Consider the following 12,030-nt stretch of genomic DNA (forward strand, 5'->3'; position numbering starts at 1 on the left):
CACATTTCAGTTTATTTTCCAAATTTCTCAGCATTGGCTTAAAGCTGTGTCTATCCATGGGAATTCCAGTACAATGTTCTCAATATAGGAGGGCAAATGTGTCCTGCAGCCCCCAGACACAGCAGGGCAATCTCAATAGAGTGTAGACACTAGCAATGGTAACTTCAGAGGATTTTCTGGAACTGAAGTCTCTCAAAGCTGAACCTGAAAGTGATCATTTATTCACACAGAAGGAATGCGCTAGCTGAGCCCCTGTCCTGGGAGTTCAGGGCCTTACCCGACTGTGCCTCTCAAAGGTTTCCTTCAACTGAAGGTGCTTCCCGGCTTTGCTGGCCAGATCCATCCATTTTCCTTTGAACCATTTGACAGTGGGTTTTCTCAGAAGATCTTCAGCCTTGACTTTGGCTATGAAGGTGATATTTTCACCTAGAAGAAGCATAAGGGATTCAGCTTGCTCTTTAACTAGTGTCATTTGTTTTGCTTTCGACTGGAAGGAGTTGACACAGGACTGCACTACAGAATATGGTGTGATTGGTGCCCTTGTATTGTGCAATGACTTGGTCCTGATTTTTTTATGAATGCTCTAGAGGTCCTTAGGCTGTTCCAGCTTGTTCTGCTTTGGGGGTTTATGAAGCAGAAAAAACAATAAGGAAACCAGTGAAAGTAATTTTTATATATGGATAATTTTACATTTGGATAATTTTTAAACTTCATATATACAGATGTATATGAAATTTTATTTCATATATATGGATGTATATGAAATTTTATTTCATATATATGGAGGTATATGAAATTTTATTTCATATATATGGATGTATACAAAATTTTATTTCATATAGATGGATAAATGCATATATGGATATGTATAAAATTGTATTTCATATATCTGAATATAATATGAAATAAAAATGAAAAAATTGAATTTTTTTCACCCTTTTTGTTAGGCAAGGTGATGAGAAGCCTGGAATTATAGGAATGTGACTAAATCAAACTGATCTGCTTGAAGTAAACCTGCCAATCTGTTTGTATTGAGTGATTTAGATCCTGAGGACATGACATTATAGTCCAGCTTCCAGCCCAGCATTTCAGTGTCTTACAGGAACACAAGGGGAGCCAACATTTCTGTTCACATGCCATGTGCTTTGACATTCTAGCCTGGAAAGAAGTAATTCTGGAATACAGTTAGCTATGTACTCATTTGCATAATATTGATAAGTGTCAAAGACTAGTTCGGATCATAATATATCCCTTATAAAGATTTATTTGGTTAAAATTCTTCAACCCTCAGGTCCTCCTCCAGCTCACCATCCCTTCATAGCACTTGGCATTTGTGATTATTTGTTTAATTTTTTGTCTGCTCCTCTCAGACTGTAAGTTCTGAGTTATACTCACATGTTATACTCAGTGCCTAAAACAGGAGGTATATAATCAATATTTTGAACTTGAATATTTGAAGAGTGGAACCATTTGTCCGATCAGCTGTCTCAGATATTGTGAATTATGGCCTAGCGCATGTGTAGATTTGGAATCATCTTATGGAGTGAGCTATGATAATGTCAGCAGACACTGGCTCAGAGCATTATGGTGAGTCAGGCACTGTTCAAAATACTTCACAGCTAGGTCCTGTTATTGTCGCCGTTTTACAGATGGGGAAACTGGAGCATAAAGAAGTTAAACTGTCTTTCCAAGGGCAATAGCTAGCAGGAAGCAGAATCAAGATTGGAACTCAAGGTTCCAGGGTCCAGGCTCCTATGTGCCGAAGGTTACTGAAATCATAGCTGTCACTCATCTTTTCAGGTTGTAAAAAGCAGGATTTAGTATATACACACAGTGGAATATTATCCAGCCGTCAAAAGGAATGAAGTTCTGATACATGCAACAATGCGGATGAACTTTGGAAACATTATGCTGAGTGAAAGAAGCCAGACACAAAAAGTCCTGCATTGTCTGATTCCATTAATATGAAATATCCAAAATAGATAAACACAGAGAGACAAAGCAGATTAATGGTTGCCAGGGCCTGGGAGGAGAGGGCAATGGGGAGTAACTGCTTAATGGGATATAGGGTCTTTTGGGGATGATGAAAATGTTTTAGAAATAGAAGTAGTGGCTGTACAACATTGCAAATGTACTAATAGCCACTGAATTGTTCACTTTAAAATGGTTAATGTTATAAGTGAATTTCACCTCAATTTTTTTTTTTTTTTTTTTGAGACAGAGCCTGGCTCTGTTGCCCAAGCTGGAATGCAGTGGTGCCTTCTCCGTTCACTGCAGCCTCTGCCTCGTGGGTTCAAGAGATTCTCCTGCCTCAGCTTCCTGAGTAGCTGAGATTACACGTGTCTGCCACCACGTCTGGCTAATTTTTGTATTTTTAGTAGAGACTGGGTTTCACCATGTTGGCCAGGCTGGTCTTGAACTCCTAAGCTCAAATGATCTGCCTGCCTCAGCCTCCCAGAGTACTGGGATTACAGGCGTGAGGCACCACGCTCGGCTCACCTTAATTTTTTAAAAAAGGTAGGATTGAATGCTAGGCACTCACCGACTTTCACTGTTCCTCCTTGAGGTTTTTCAACGAACAAGATGGACAGCTGGGAGTTGGCATTCTGCTTGTCTTGTTCCTCCCCAGCAGGTGACTCGCCAATGGACCATTCTGATGAGCAGAAAGGAGGAAAAGGATTATTTCAGGGCCAGGCTCTTCTTAGGCAGTCTTACCTGGATTTGTTGTTCTCACCAATGTTGCAGCTTTTCTTTGTCTAATAAACCTAGATAAATACAACATCATTCTTTCCACTCCCAGCAGCCATCAGTAGAGGGGAACAGATTCCCATTCTTACAGGGGTGTCTCTTCCATGACAGCACAAAGGAACATTATGTAATTCCTAGAAATAGTGGAACTTTCCAGGTAAGCTGTTATTCTCTCTTTGTTGACTGCCATAGTTCCTTTGCTTCCCCATCTTGCCTGTCCCCTAACAGGTAAACAATGGTGGTCAGTGTATTAAAGCAGTACTCTTGGTGTTTTTCTAGGTGATGGACTATAAGGCCACATCGATACAACTACATGAAAAAGACTAAAGGGATAGGTCATTTGGAGAGTAAACGGTCTGACAAGGGTCAGAAAGCCAAGCCTGGCCTGGTATTTCTAGATTCCTTGCTTTTGAAAGAGAGTTTTATTAGGGTTGTACAGGTGTGGCCATAGTTTGACAAGGAAGTAACAGATCATGACCTGTGGTACAAATTGCAAGGATACAAGGATTGTGCTGCAAGGGGAAGAAACAAAACAGAACAGAGAACTGGAAAGAAAAAAACTGAGGCTTTCCCATGAAGAGAGACAAGCTGGAAATAGAGTTTCTTTTGCATCTTCTCATTTGCACTCTGGTGCTTAGTGTTAATCTGCAGTCAATTCCAATTCTAGGGTAGTGGAGAGAACTGTAGATATTCCCCCTGTCTCTGAGCCGAATGCAGAGTTCAGGTGCAGCCACTTAATAACTGGAAAAAAATGCATAGGTTGCAAACTCTCTGCTTGTTAATGTTTCTTGAAAAGAAGGAAAATGCACATTTAATTGTTTTAGTTTTCATGTATCAATCATGCTTGATATTTCTATCTGTAGTAGTAGGCCATCATTTTCACAATGAAGTTAAACATTTTCACAATCATGTGACAATCATAGTCATATGATTACACGTTTTTAAACACCCAAGTTAATGTTAAAATTTTATGTTGTTTGTGTTTATGATATTAATAGGAACACATTTAGAACATGAGGATAAGTGTTTCTCTTGTTTTGTTCACTTCTATACCTGCAGTGCCTATAGGAGTGGCTGGCCCATAAGAGGCCCATAATAGGATCATATTAGGTCCTCAATACAAATTTGTCGAATGAATGAATGAATGAATGAATGACTTCACAGAACAGGAGCTACAGCTGATAGGATGCATTTAAAAGTGTTTTATCGTCTGTATGTAAAGTTCTATAAAAATGTGAATTATTATCTAACTTTAGTACATCCCCAAAATGAAGATTGATCTCTGCGTATTTGCTAAATATTAAATATGATAGAACAAATCTGTGGCATATGTGGCTAGATCCTTGAACGTGTGTGTATCATGCAAAATTAATCGTTTCTCAATACATTAGTTTTCTTGTAAGAGGAAACATAATGAAAGATTGCTGTAAAAACTACAATCTGAATAAGACAAGGATTAGAATCAATACAGCTTCAAGAAATGAGCTCATTAGTGATTGTATTAGGATGAGGTCAGGATGCCTTGTCTGGACTTGTGCTCACCTGAATCTTTTCTCTCCAGGGCCCGACTACCCAAACCTGAAAGGAAAGTGTGATTTGGGTGATGCAGAGGGATGGAAAGGTGATGAAAATGGTGTGCTGACTTCAACCTTCTTGGACTCCACTAAACCCTGTCTCCTCTGGTGATAGGAAGGAAAAAAACCCTACAAGTTGGCTTGGATAGAAAATCAGTAGAGCTCTAAGTATGAAAGCATCTATAAAAGTGTATGTCTTATTTTAAAATGATATAAACATTAAAAAATCCCAGCTGGGCGTGGTGGTTCACGCCTGTAATCCCAGCACTTTGTGGGGCCAAAGTGGGTGGATCACTTGAGGTCAGGTGTTTGAGACCAGTCTGGCCAACATGGTGAAACCCCGTCTCTATGAAAAATACAAAAATTAGCCCAGCTTGTTGGTGCACCCCTGTAATCTCAGCTACTCGGGAGGCTGAGGCATGAGAATCACTTGAACCTGGGAGGCACAGGTTGCAGTGAGCTGAGATCGCACCATTGCACTCCAGCCTGGGCAGTAGAGCGAGACTCAGTCTTAAAAAAGAAAGGAAAGAAAGATTTAAAAATCCACATATCTAAGTTTAAAGAACAGGGGGAAAACGTGGATATACAGTGAGAAATGGAAGACAGATATGTTGACCCCTAACATTTATACCCAAGATTTACCAGTCTTATTTATTTCTCAAAGAATGCCTCTTTCTAAGAAGTTTCTCATGTCAAACAAAAAATTGTCATTAAAGCCAACATTTCCTTCTTGGTGCCATCACAGGCGAAACCTGTTGCCCCTGCTCTGTGCACTGGCTCAGCAAGGAGGCTCACTGCCTTTTCTTTTCCTCTACTGTCAATGAATAATAAATTTAAAAGCAGGGAAAAGGGTAGAAATTATCCTAACCTGGAGGCAAGGCGCTAGGCGGGGAGACTTCCTCTTCATCTGAAACAAGAAATAGGAGTAAAAAGTCAAGGAGGAAAGGACTTCATCCCAAGTAACCTGAGAAAAGAGAAGTCTGAAAAAGAAGATGACAAACCACGCAATACACTTTCAACTGCTGAGCAAGCCTTAGAAAACTTGGTACCTGAAAAGTGAAACCTGAGTATTGCTGGCAAAGAAAGAAAAATTAATAAATACAAAGTTGATAGAGTAGGGTAATCCAAATGGAAGCACAGATTTAAAAATGGAACACTGCAAGTGTTTTATGTGACTGTAGGTTAGGAAAAAATGAATGCTAAAAATCAAACCTTGATGAAATCAATAATGGAAGTGGTTTTCAAGTCCTGATTTTGTAGCTAAAGTGAATGGCAGATATTATTCATATATCACATTCATTTAGACACAGACATAAAAGTCTATATATGTACTATCTGAGAACTCATTTCCACCCAGAAAACCTCATGATTAATTGCTCTTCAGTATTTAAGAAACAAAAGTCAAGATAAATTAATATAAATATAAACTTTATGAGCATTTTCTCCAACATTATATTGGTATTGAACAGTACTGTGTAATTTCTTAATATTTACCCATACATATTTGTGGAATTCAAAATATGTCTTTTCATGTTTATGTGCAGAATACTTCCCTTTTAAAAACATCTGAACTTCAAAGTTCACATTTTATGTATTTATTTTGGATAAACAAGTTTATATGTAAATTCAGTCAGCATACCTAGTTGACTTATAAACTTCAGTAGAAAGATAAATTTTAAAACCACTTGGAAGACCATCTCTATAAAAGTGGTTTTCCCAGGACAGTAACCAGACGCAGCCTAACCCAACACCATCTTCATTGGCAGAGGTTCAGTGGGCTGGAGCTTTATGCTTTTTGCTTTTTATAATACAAATGCTATAAGAAAAAGAACGTCAGTATTGTTTCCTGTTAGCAGAGAAAGAAAGCTCAACCTAGTTAGGAGACCAACCACAACAAAATGAAAAGCTGCACTAACTAATGAAGAATATTAGTAACACATGATGCTGGTATGAACAACTTGTGTTTTATTCTAGAGCCCTTATAAATAAGATCTCCCCAGTTAGTGTTTATATTATCAGCCAGAGGGTTAGTTATCGTGTGGTAGAATGAGGACTTATGCAAGGTATAAATGCGCATAGCATTTCACCACCATGAAAACAAGTACAGTCTAGTTAGAATAGAACCAACTGGACTCTACACACACCTTAATGATAAGATTCCCCATCACTTGTGAATGTAAAACATTTAATTTAAAAATGTTAATATTCCAATATATAAAACAGCTACTATGAATGCACCTGCTATATTCTATAGCTGCCAGGATTTTTTTTTTTTTTTTAAGGAAACTATAAGTTACAGTGTGGTTAAGACATTTATCTTCATCTTTGAAAAAGCCCACATTCTATCACAGTGATGTCTGGTCAGACTTAACAGCCCTAATTGGATCAAGTCATAACCAGTTTTATTGCAAAGGACCCTGTACACATTTGTCAATTCTAGTACCTTCCTAGTTACCCAGCACGTCACTAACATACAGAAACATTCATCATGAGAAGCAAGAAATACTACCCATCACTTCTGCATGAAAGCAACTTGTTACTCCTGAGCAACAGTGCTCACGTCGCGGAGGTCTGTGAACAGTCAAAGTTCACATTTTACATCCTTAAAGAGGCATTTGGTGTCCTCTGGACCTCTGCTATGCTCTTTCCAAAGCATACACTAGTGTTTTTATGAATAATAAAATCTTCGTACTTAAAATACTAGAATATTGTGAATTCACGGCCTGGGCAACGTAACAAGACTATGTCTGTAAAAAAAAAAAAAAAAAAAAAAATTAGCCAGGCTTGCATATTATTTGCATGCTGAGAGCTTGGTGGTATGTGCCTATAGTCTCAACCACTTGGGAGGTTGAGGCTAGAGGGTTACTTGAGTCCAGGAATTGGAGGCTGTAGTGAGCCATGATCATGCCACTGTACACTAGCCTGGATGACACAGCAAGACCCTGACTCTAAAAACAAAAACAAAAGCAAACTAGAATAACTGTAGATTTCAAAATGTAAATGTATATGACTGTATAAAACAGGATACAGGAAATACATGCACAGGAATGTTAATTAAAAAGTGCTTTAAAAAATTCCTGACAAAAAGAAATAAAATAGTATGTTTTTATACAATCTATTAGAATATTTACTATAAGTATTACCTGCTGGCCTGAAATATCTTTTCCCAAACTGTCAAACAGGGATATGTGTTATTATTACTTTTTATTAAAATAACTAATGTATTTATAATATATTAATATAACATATTAATATCATTACTTCAGAATCCAAGAGGTGATTCACTGGGTCATGTGGGATTTCAGATTCTTAACACGAAGCTCTCTGTGGTCAAAGAAGCTTGAAAAATGCTAGGCTGGAGTTAAATGTTTGTATTTTATTGTTTTGTGTTTGTGTGTTTGCTGCAGGACATCTCAAAGCTCTCAGTGTGCAAATAATGTGTACTGGAAATGGGGGTGACAAGAAATAGTATGGTCGTTAGCATCTCCCAAACTTAGTTCACTTGGAATTTTTTTCTCCTGAACTAATATGCATGCATTCACATTCCACAAAATTGTGCATTTGCCCGGTATAGGGGTTTCTGAGCTATTAGGAGAATTCTGTGTTTCAGAAGACTGTGAAATAATTAAAATTGTACATTATCAAAAATAAAATAACTTGTAATTTTCCCATAATATTACTTGCCATAGATTTAATTCAGTATTCAGTACTTTATTCTTGTCACCTAGTCAAAGACTTTTATTTACTGAAATATATAAGATTGTTAATTTAAAGTCCTGTAAAAATGAACAGAAATGAAGTTAAAATTCAATCAAATCCTAGAAAGGAGCTTTCTTTGTTAAATGTAAACTAGAAGCTTGAACCAGTTTGATTCAAATGAACACTTTATAAAGGTTTTGTGGTGGTTTACTTTTTGTTTGTGCACAGAGCATAATGAAACATTGAGTTAATTATCTAGAACACAAAATGAGAAGAGTATTCACTAACTTTCATGAAACTAAAATGAAGAAAAAAATCTTGTCTTTAAAAAATTGATTGATACATAATGATATTTGCACATATTTACAGGGTACATGTGATGATTTGTTACATGCATAGAGTATGTAATGATGGCAGTCCGGGTTTTTTTGTTTGCTGTTTGAGACAGTCTCACTCAATCACCCAGGCTGGAGTGCAGTGGTGCAATCTTGGCTCACTGCAACCTCTACCTCCAAGGTTCAAGCAATTGTCATGCCTCAACCTCCTGAGTAGCTGAGACTACAGACATCTGCCACCACACCCAGCTAATTTTTGTATTTTTAATAGAGACAGGGTTTCACCATATTGGTCAGCTGGTCTCCAACTCCTGGGCTCAAGCAATCCTCCTGCCTTGGCCTCCCGAAGTGCTGGGATTACAGGCATGAGGAGGCACCACGCCTGGCCAGCAATCTGTTTTTTAAGCAAAAATTTGATAGGTGAGTACTTTCAACATCTACTAAATGTTAAGACTATTTGGAGGACATGCACAATTGGTTTAGACTATGAAGGAACACATGTTAATGCAATGCTTCGGAGTATCATGAAATAGTCTTCCTCTAGATTACCCAACAGTAATTTCCAACAGCAATTACCTCTCAATTGGCAGTCTTTGATTCATTGCACATAATTTTTCAAATTTACAAAAGTGCTAGAAAACATAATCAACATGAGCAAAGTTTACTGTTTCCTTTCTTTTATTTTTATTTATTAATTATTTTTTGTTTTAGATGAAGTCTCACTCTGTTGCCCAGGCTGGAGTGCAGTGGCGCTATCTCAGCTCATGGCAACCACCGCCTCCCAGGTTCAAGCAATTCTCCTGCCTCAGCCTCCCAAGCAGCTGGAAATACAGGTGCTTGTCACCACGCCTGGCTAATTTTTGTATTTTTAGTAGAGATGGGGTTTCACCATGTTGGCCAGGCTGGTCTCAAACTCCAGAGCTCAAGTGATCCTCCTGCCTTGGCCTCCCAGAGTGCTGGGGTTACAGGCATGAGCCACCTTGCCCAGCCAGTTTCCTTTCTTTTAAAAGTTGTTTCAGTCCTGGCACTTTTTTAAGACTGGGAAATGTAGTTAAGATATTGGGATTCTGACCTTAAATTCTAAAAGAAAATTGCCTGGTTTGATTTGGTTGAGTTCGATGATACTGAAATGTTTAATGGTTCTTATTTGTCATAGAAACCAGATTCTATTGCTACGAGGTAGATGGAATATCCAAATCTTTCTGGTTGTGTCCAGTTCAACTATATATATATGAATGATGTAGCATCTTACAAACAACATTTTCAAACAAACCAAAAAATATACGTGTCATATTTCATTTTTTTCCTATCTAAAAGTGGTAATGATGAATACATAAACGTCAGGTTTTAGCTTGTTGGAATATGACATACAGGGAAACCACACACTCGGTGTAGCAGGGCTGTCTTCCCCTAGCTACATAGAAGGGCAATTTACCAAAGTGGAATTTTATTCATCTGTAAGTCATGGGAAAATAGCATTTGTAAGACCATAAAAATGATTCTTTAAACAACTGAAGTTCCCAGAGAAGAACTTCTAGAAAGTAGGGAAAGAACCCAGTCTTATATTACAAGCCTGGGATTTTGGGGAGTACACATAAATACTTCGTAATGTGAGAGTCTCATAACTGAATACAAAGCTCCAGAGAGAGCAGAATGTGTACATTCTTCTAGTTGTCCAAACTCTCTTGAGCATAAAATAACTCCTGCCTATGGTTGATTTTAAATTGCCTTTTAAAATTATTTAAGCAATATACACTTGAGACAATTGTTGAGATTTAAGAATAAAGACCAAAAGCTTATAAAATTGTGACTTGTAAACAAACAGTGACATACTGATACAATACCTTGTTTGATTGAGACAAATTCATGACTTCCTCAAGCAGAGCAATCAGTTGTAGTACATACTGGTGTTTGTGACCAAAATAACAACAGCAATAAAATATGGGAGACAATAACAATAGCTAACATTAATTCATCATGTTTTGAGGCATTCGGTTAATTTATTGCATTTTCTTAATGAGACGATACATGCCTTCACACTTTGGTGCTTATAAAACCATGATTTATCCTACAATACATATGTACATTTAATGAATTTTTTCTTCCCAAAATCTATTAAATCAGTCTTGCCTAAGAGTGGCTGTGTCTTTGAATTGAAAAGTGTGGTGACATTAATTTTTAACAAAGTTCATTACAAAGAAGTAATGTCATTAGAATACATAGATCAAGCATGGAGAAATTTTAATAGATGGTTGATTGACACCTAAAGGCAAACTGTACAAAAACATTTTAGCATGCTAGTAAAAAGCGCCAGGGTAATGTTACTGCAGATGTAAAAAGAACCTAAATTTTTTAAAAATCTTTTTTAAATTTAAAACAAAATCACATAATTCAGGAGAAAGTGTGTTGGGACTTCTGCTGATTCACTTCCTCATCTGTCAGTCACATTCATAAAAAAGAAAGACTTCATCTCAGACTATGTGAGATATTTAATACACACAGGGTTCATTCAAATGATAGTTTATGTGGCGAATGCCTGGGAAAAGAAAATACGTTTTTATTTCCCTTTTAGCGATTACCAAAAACAGTAATAAAAAAAGGAAGTAACTTTACCAATTGAAAAGATATAGACTCTAAGCTAATAAGATGTAAAAATAAAGTATCAGCACTTAGGCATGGAAATGAGTGCTGGTCTTCAAAGTGGTCTCTGATTCTAATGCTGCTGTCACTTTTTGAACCAGCCACAGAACCATTTTCAGAGCTTTCCACAGTGCCAGCTGTTGAGGCACAGCGGAAACCTACTCCGATTACCCTATGTTCAGACATAGGATGTTGGATCTTAGTTGACGAAAAAAAAGTATGATCCCACTTGATCACCCACATTATTCTCTACACATGGCCCTCTGTGACTCTTGTCTGCTTCCAAAAGTGAAATCCACCTTCCTCTGTTGATGGTTGTTCTTCCCCATAAAGTGTAACTTGGCTCCAGGAGGGCAGGACCCAGTGCCCAGATCTGTGCCTGGCATGTAGCCAACACTCAGCAAATCTTGCTGAATAAATATGTGCTAGAATAAAAGGTGGATCTTTGGCCCTACTGAGCGTACAGAAAAGAATCTATACTTAGCGTTCCATTGACTTGCTACATATAATTATTATGAAAGAATTCTAAGCCAGGACAGCATTATTTTTATAAGGGCATTGCCTCCTGATATGATTCCTCTGAAGGAGATTTGCACATCTAATTTCTGCTATTACTGTTTGGTTAAACACATTTCTTTATTGTCATCTCTCGTTTCAATTCCAGGATACTTTGCCCAGGTCCCAGGACAAAGTGGTCAGTATTAAGGAACAAGATAGCTGGATGGATAGCCAGATGCAAACAAGCAAGCAAGCAAACAAACAATAATAAAACCCCGTGCTGGGAAATCAGCTGCTTTCCAGACAGAGACTTTTAGCAAATCTGAAAAAATTGGCAAATCTAACCACAAACACTACTTCTAAGATAAATATCAGAATCAACTCTCTGTGGCTTCAAAAAGTATTTTCAGAACATTTCTGAGCTGTTGCAGAATGATTCAATCAATCTGGGAATGATGTTAAGGCTACATTGCCATGATTAATAATCTTAATAGTGACAGATTTGGAGCAATTAATTGAATATCTGTCAACTAATT

At 37.5% G+C, this 12,030-nt stretch overlaps 1 protein-coding gene across 5 annotated transcripts in view; it reads right to left on the bottom strand.

Annotated features, from left to right (window-relative positions):
* MYBPC1 (myosin binding protein C1) overlaps window positions 1-12,030 on the bottom strand; it is a 90,184-nt gene that overhangs the window by 51,388 nt on the left and 26,766 nt on the right. For 3 of the 5 annotated variants that reach the window (XM_033220899.1, XM_033220898.1, XM_033220901.1), the window contains exons 5-8: window positions 5,191-5,229; window positions 4,291-4,326; window positions 2,543-2,653; window positions 278-426 (exon numbers count right to left, since the gene is read on the bottom strand). In XM_033220899.1, the coding sequence (XP_033076790.1) occupies window positions 278-426; window positions 2,543-2,653; window positions 4,291-4,326; window positions 5,191-5,229 (335 nt within the window). The remainder of the gene's footprint in view (window positions 1-277; window positions 427-2,542; window positions 2,654-4,290; window positions 4,327-5,190; window positions 5,230-12,030) is intronic. The other 2 variants (XM_033220902.1, XM_033220900.1) reach the window with 1 other exon arrangement.

The sequence above is a fragment of the Trachypithecus francoisi genome, unplaced genomic scaffold, assembly GCF_009764315.1.
Source record: "Trachypithecus francoisi isolate TF-2019V2 unplaced genomic scaffold, Tfra_2.0 Lachesis_group11, whole genome shotgun sequence".
Taxonomy (NCBI): Eukaryota; Metazoa; Chordata; class Mammalia; order Primates; family Cercopithecidae; genus Trachypithecus; species Trachypithecus francoisi.